This window comes from Poecilia formosa, unplaced genomic scaffold (assembly GCF_000485575.1).
Source record: "Poecilia formosa unplaced genomic scaffold, Poecilia_formosa-5.1.2 Scaffold467, whole genome shotgun sequence".
In the NCBI taxonomy this organism is placed as follows: Eukaryota; Metazoa; Chordata; class Actinopteri; order Cyprinodontiformes; family Poeciliidae; genus Poecilia; species Poecilia formosa.
The window spans coordinates 124,351-131,502 of NW_006800406.1; the positions used below are offsets into that span (position 1 = coordinate 124,351).

At 43.0% G+C, this 7,152-nt stretch overlaps 1 protein-coding gene across 6 annotated transcripts in view; it reads left to right on the top strand.

Annotated features, from left to right (window-relative positions):
- Nucleotides 1-677: 677 nt before the first annotated feature.
- The window catches only part of mctp1b (multiple C2 domains, transmembrane 1b), a 36,924-nt gene continuing 30,449 nt past the window's right edge, over nt 678-7,152 (top strand). For 4 of the 6 annotated variants that reach the window (XM_007578105.2, XM_007578106.2, XM_007578107.2 and 1 more), the window contains exon 1: nt 679-1,621. In XM_007578105.2, coding sequence (XP_007578167.1) covers nt 1,118-1,621 — 504 coding nt within the window. In that variant the 5' untranslated portion in view covers nt 679-1,117. Of the gene's footprint in view, nt 1,622-7,152 lie in introns of all 6 variants that reach the window. The other 2 variants (XM_016664095.1, XM_016664096.1) reach the window with 1 other exon arrangement.

Below are 7,152 nucleotides of genomic sequence, written 5' to 3' on the forward strand. Positions count from 1 at the left end.
AACAAATGTTTACTGAACTTCCTGACAACAGGAGAGTTTTCCAGCACTCAGGACTGCAAGAGATTTTTTGTAAAGGCTTTCTTTTCTTTCTGTGGCTCATCAGAATGTGTTTTTAAATTTTGTGATGATAATAAAAATAATGTGAGAATTGTTTCAGCAGTTTGCATTTTCTGTTTTCACTTGAGAGATGTTGTAGGTCTATAACTTTCATGATGTTTTCAGCATTACTTGCTTAATTATTACCGTTAACTGAGCGGCTGGCCCATAGGGGGCGCTGGCGCGCCGCCCTCCCTTATGTGGAGGGTAAAAAAATTTTCAAAAAATGATCTATAAACATTGAAGATATTTGTACATGTGCCTTAGAGGCGCAGCTCGGTGCAAGCAGGCGATTTGCACAGCTGAATGGTTGCCACGGAAGATTAAAGTATTTCTCAAACATGCATGAAATAATCAAGGGAACAGTACAGGTATGTTTTTGATGAGGGAATAACATCATAACATTCTGTAAATCTCCAAAACATCACGTCGATTTTTACATAACACCGCCCCTTTCACTGTAATAATGGTCCCAGACCGAACGGGATCTGGAACAGGCTTCCGTTGTGGAAACGCCTAAAATTCTTCATTCAGCTGCACAACAAATCTGCAACAAACATCTAGAAAACTGCAAAGATGCCGAAAGACTGAGCTTCTTTAAATCAAGGCCACTTGTTTAGAGCTGCCTTTGATCAATAACTGGAACACTGACTGACCTAGTGCTTGATGATTTTGATGATGGCATTTGACAAAATGTAATTTTTATCGCTGGTTTCACAGTGTACTATGTTTTAATGGTGTCAAGCAGTTTGAAGTGCCTTGTTGCAGATTAACCAGACCTGACTTCAGATCAGTTTAACGCGTTTCTGTGTTGTAGCTGTGAACAGAGTGTGATAAGCTTCGGGGTGAAACGGTAAATCAGGTAGCGGCAGCCAGCTGTGCAGCTGAGAGTGCCCAGCCTGCACATCCGTGTTTCAGCGGGTTGCTCTCGGTGTAGTGCGGGCATTTTTTATTTTTTTTTTATTACTGGTTGCGTAAGTCGACAAGAGCAGCAGCGTCCGTCGGAGCTCTGTTCAGGAGGATGGAGGGGAGCGAAGGGGACGAGAATGAGAGCGGCTCGGTGTGGAAACAGTTTCAAGCCAAGGCTAAGCCGCTTCTCAGTCCCAAGCTGGGCGGCCGAGAGCCGGACGAGCAGAGCAAGAGGAGCATGTGGATGTTCAAGAAGACTAAGCGGAAGAAGAACGTCGCTCTGGACCGGGTTATCTCTTCCTCGCAGCCCGACCTGGTCTTCTCCGCCGAGGTGACGGACGTGAAACCGCAGGAGGCTCCGCTCTGCGGCAAACCTCCCGGGAGCAGCTCCCTGCTCGGCCGGGAGAAGCTCCACTCGTCCATCAAGCGCAAGTCCACCGGCGCGAGCAAATCCACGGTGGCTCAGCTGGTTCAGTCCCACCACAAGAGCTCCTCGTTGGGGTCTGCGTGCCTGGAGAGACTGACGGAGCCTCCGGGCGGCAGCCGTGGGGGCGACGCGGCCACAGCGCAGGCGGCGGCAGTGGAAAGCCATCCGGAAAGGAAGCATGAGCTGGCGGTGAGTCGAGGGGGGCCAGTGAGGATCATTTGTCTGATTTTACTCGAAGTTTTACTGAATGACGTTTAGTGTGAATGGCTGGGTGCCAGCATGTTTCCCGGAAGTAGAAAACAGACTACAACTAAACTTGTATAAATCAACTAGAGTGGACTTATGAAAATAATAGAACACAACAGTAAAAGTCATGATGTTTCCAGGTAGGAGGTTGCAGCTGATAACTTTATTCAGTTGTTTCTTGATGCTTTCTGCGTTCAGACTGATGAGAAACTCACTTTCCTGATTGATTCATTCATCTGTCTGAACAACAAAGCAGAACAGTAAATAGATCCGATAAGAATCAGTCAGTTCATCTCCAAAGATCTTAAATGTGTTTAGTTCAAATCAGTTACCGAGGGTTTTTTTTTTTGTAAACAACAAAATGGACAGCATTTCTCTGGGATATGTAACAGCTTTAAAACCCATTAAATGTAGATAAATGAAAACAAAGCAATAAGGCTCCCGACAGATGGATTATGATAGCAGTAATAAATGCATAATTCAGCAGCAGTTCAGCATGTTTACAGGATGCTGGGCAGCCATGTGGTTGGTTTTGCTCTCAGTGTTGTACAGATTCTCTGATGGCAGCAGCTCAGAAGGCTGATAGTCAGGAGTCTCTCCTTCCTCTGAGGATGCTGGAATATGAAGCGGCAGGTCACTGGTTTTACAAGGAAATCTTTCCGCGCCCCCTGGTTCACACACAACCTCCTACATGTCACACTCAGACACATTTTGTTTTCAAACTCCATTGCAATTTATTTCCCATCTCAATCTTTGCTCTGAAATAAAGTAAACTGCAATAAATTACATGTTATAAAATAGACTATAACCACTTTTAAATAACAGAACAACAAACTTTCATGTCAAAATTTGATATCTGATATATAATATTAATAATAATATTATATGTATTTCACTACTCTTTTTACACCTTAAAAAACTGAACACACCGCTGACTTCCCCACTGTTTCAGCTAATCTCTTTACAATCCTGCACTGCATCACATGACCAAAACAAATATCACATGAACAACTTCCTCCACTTCCCCCCAGGAACAGTTAGTCAGCCCCCAGTATCAGCCGATACTGATGGCAGTGCTGATATATCACACAAGCCTACATTTTTGTATTTTTATTTTTAACATTCAACATTGCCCATCCATTTTCTGTACACCCTTGTCCCTTAGTGGGGTCAGGAGGGTTGCTGGTGCCTATCTCCAGCTAACGTTACGGGCAAGAGGCGGGGTCACCCTGGACAGGTCACCAGTCTGTCGCAGGGCAACACAGAGACAAACAACCATGCACACACACACTCACCTAGGGAGAATTTGGAGAGACCAATTAACCTGACAGTTATGTTTTTGGACTGTGGAAGGAAGCCGAAGTACCCGGAGAAAACCCACACATGCACAGGGAGAACAGAAAGACCCCAGGCTGGGAATCAAACCCAGAACCTTCTTGCTGCAAGGCAGCAGCTCTACCAACTGCACCACTGTTCAGCCATTCGATATTGCAATAAACAAATTTTTCCAAAAATTAGCACAACTTCATCAATATGAACAACTCCTGAGAGCAAAAAAAAATATGTCTGTTGTGCAGAAATACCATCTTTAATCCTCACACCTGCCTGTTGCTGCAGAATCTTTTCAAAAACCTGGGTTGCAGTTGTGAGACTGTAACTCTGAGCTTTTTTCGCACTGTATAACTTTGATATCTAGTTTGGGTTGACAGAAAATATACTGCTCAAAAAAATAAAGGGAACATTTGACTTTAATTTTGTGTGTGGCTCCAAATCCAGGCCTCCATTGGTTAATAAATTTGATTTCCATTGATGATTTTTGTGTGATTTTGTTGTCAGCACATTCAACTTTGTACAGAACAAAATATTCAATGAGAATATTTCATTCATTCAGATCTAGGATGTGTTATTTGAGGGTAGGATGCAGCAAAAGAAGAAATATGGCCAGGCTGCTCTCACCTAGCAGAGGGTAATATTTCTCTATTTCAATCCAAAATGCAGCCAGAGTCTTTAACTTAAACTGCTGCCTCTTTGTTGAATCAGAGGTGAGATCAATAAGCCGTTCCTCCTCTGAGGAGCTGAAGTCAGCAGGTGGTGGTTTGGAATCCTGCACCAGGAAACATCCCATTTCCTGGGATGTTTCCTGGGATGTTTCCTAGGATGAAACATGTTGTTTCATGCTGTGTTCAGCTTTAGTGAACAATTTCAGATTCTCAAATCCATATTTCCATCCTTCACTGGCTGCTGCCACTTCCTAAGTTTTCCGATGAATGATGTGACTCTACCTGTCAGATGTGGGAGATGTGTGTTTGTGCTCTGCGTCTGCAGATTCAGCTCATTGAGTTTCAGGAACACATCGCTGAGGCGCATCAGCTTCATGAGGAAGTTGGTTTAAATATGCGGATTTCATCTGACAGTCTAAAGACTGTCCAAACTGAACCGCTGTATGTTCGGCCAAAAAAATCCAGGCTTTTACAGAGCTCTTTGGAGTAAAAAAAAGAACTTGTTTGCAAAGAAACAAGTTCTCTCATCTCTATCTATGAGTCTGAGACAAGTTGTCAATCAGCAGTCTTTGTTACTGTCAGTGGCTGCATCCATCTGTTCAGAGAACAGCGGTTGCCACGCACCTTATCATCTAACTGCTCCTCTATGTCTGTTGACTTGTTGATGGTATTATTGGACAGAGGAATAGCCTGCAGTGATACTGGCTGCTGTGTCATCAATCATTGTTCAAACAGTATCCATAGCACAGTGAAGTATTAAGTTCTCCTCAATTGTGTGCAGCTTTTTACATTGTCCCACTCTGTAGGCAAACCTTACAGGAGCAGAGTTGAGAATTTGCCAGGACTGCTGAGCTCAGCAGTTTACAAGTTTTTGTCTGAAATAGTCAACTGATGCTTTGTTTTATCTTGGCTTGTAAGGCTTCAAACTGTCACAGGCGAGCACTTTAAGACAGACTACACACTGTGCTCACCATTGTGCAGGTGAAGCCAAAGGAAAGACATCCTTCTTCATGTTTTCCACTCTTTGGCTTGGAAGGAAGTTGGTTTGGAAGCAGATATGGAGATGCCTCATCTTCTGCTTTGCGTTTTTGTGGGAGCTCTATCACAAACATGTGCATTATGCTTGCAGTGCCCAAGCATTCATGTTTTTATTCATACCATGACCTCTACTGCAATGACTGTATGCCCCCACTAGGGGAATCACTGCACCAGTTGATGGCATCAGCTGTCTGTACCCAAGGAATTTCATCATTGACCATTTCCTTTGTTTTGTTGTTTTGACCACATTGAGCCTTAAGTTGTTGTCTCTCTCTCTCTCTCTCTCTCTCTCTCTCTCTCTCTGTGTGTATGTGTGTGTGTGCGTGTGTGTGTGTGTGTATGTGTGTGTGTGTGTGTGTGTTGATTCATCATTCCCATGAATGAGTCCCACAGCAATATTCACAGGTTTATTGATGAGGAGTTTCTTATCTGTGGTAGTGGAGTGAATAGCAGTGGACTCTGAACTACAAAATCTCACTGATGAAACTGAAAATTTGATTTTGTCAATAAAATTGGTTTATTGCCAAGCCCTAAAACTAGTGAATGGGATACAAACAGATCATAAAAACAGAGGGCATGTGGGATATAAAATAGATGTCTCTATAAAGGGATGAATGGGATGAAGGGTTTGGAGGAAGTTCATTTTGGAACCAAGCCTGACTTGAGACGCAGCCCAGTGATAACATGTAAAAGTCGTAGTTAATTCTTTAAGGAGCCTTTCTGAAGCCTGTTTGAAGAATGCTGGTTGCTTCTCTGTGGAGCTGAGCAGTAAACTGGAGTCTGACTCACATCTGGGGCAAATTAAAGATGTGGGGAAGAGTGGGATTGTGAAACTTGATTTCAGACTTTCTAAACACAGAGGTCTGCAAATGTTAGAGAAAAGCTCCTTTTACATTCTTCAGGTAATGTTTTGTAAAACGTTTGACCCTTCTATGTCAGAATACGAATCCTCTCTGCCATTTACATGGTAACACCACATGCATAAAGAACTGAGGAGAGAAATATAAATTTCTGGTAACTGTGCTGCGACGGATGTAAGAGAAGCTCTGGACAGTGTCAGCATTTCCTGAGGAATGCCAGAACGGCTCAGCCTGGATCCGTATGGCACTGACACCCTGTTGGAGAGACTCCAGGTTTGTCTTCACTTTGAAGCACATAAAAGAAATCTGTCAGTAGTTTTTTTGTTGCTTATTTGAGCTGTAATAACAGCAGCAGGCTATCGTTAAAGCAGCTATTCCTTCTAACTCTGAATGCTCTTGGACATTTTTGCTTAACTCCTTCTGCTTTGTCTGATTGTTCCTGTTTAACTCTTTAGAAAACATTGAAAATTGTGCTTGGCTTTAACCTTACTCATATCTCCAGTGTCATGCCCAACAGCATAACCTTTTTAGGGGTGTTATACTGATATATTTGAGTCTAATACTGATAATAACTCGATACATTATCAGTAGAAATCATGTATCTTTTTATTGCTTATTTTTAGTGTAGATTGTCAGAAAAGACTCTATTAAATGAAATCACTCAAACAGAGAACAACAGTCAACAGCAATGGGCATCAGGACAACTGACCCATTTATTATCAACCAGTGGGTCTGTGTGTGGGATACAAGCACTGCTGTTAGATTTTAGCTGCAAGCCGATATAATCCGATACTCTGATTTCCAATATTCATATCAGATCGATAGATTTTTCAGTCCTTCTGTTTTGTCTAAACCAGTGGTTCCCAAACTATTCACCTTCTGACCCACAAAATGAGCATGGAACACCTTTGTGATCCCACCCTCTGGATGAACTTTTGTTCTAAGTCAGCTAAACAGGTTCGCATTAACAGCAGGAATAGCCTCCATCTGGCTTCTATCTATTTGTAAGTACAGTTTGTTGATCTCTTCTAACATTCATGGTGTGCATATATATGCTTTACTATTCTTTGGAAACTTTGGGAACCACAAAAATCTGAAACCAAATATTGTAGATAATGTCACTGATTTTAAAAGCAACAATGTCTCAAAAAGAAAACAAATGAATTCATACAAGATGTACATCTGTGACTGATCCAGCCATGGTACTGTCCATTTGGTCCATCAAGAGTCACTAGTTTCATCAGTTTTTAAAACCATTGAAAATCTGTCGTTTCAGCCTTGGTGGTGGGGTTTCAGCCTGGGTGGTGGGGTTTCAGCCTTGGTGGTGGGGTTTCAGTCTTGGTGGTGATGTTTCAGCCTTGGTGGTGGGGTTTCAGCCTGGGTGGTGGGGTTTCAGCCTTGGTGGTGGGGTTTCAGTCTTGGTGGTGATGTTTCAGCCTTGGTGGTGGGGTTTCAGTCTTGGCGGTGGGGTTTCAGTCTTGGTGGTGGGGTTTCAGCCTGAGTGGTGGGGTTTCAGTCTTGGTGGTGGGGTTTCAGTTTTAGTGGTGGGGTTTCAGTCTTGGTGGTGGGGTTTCAG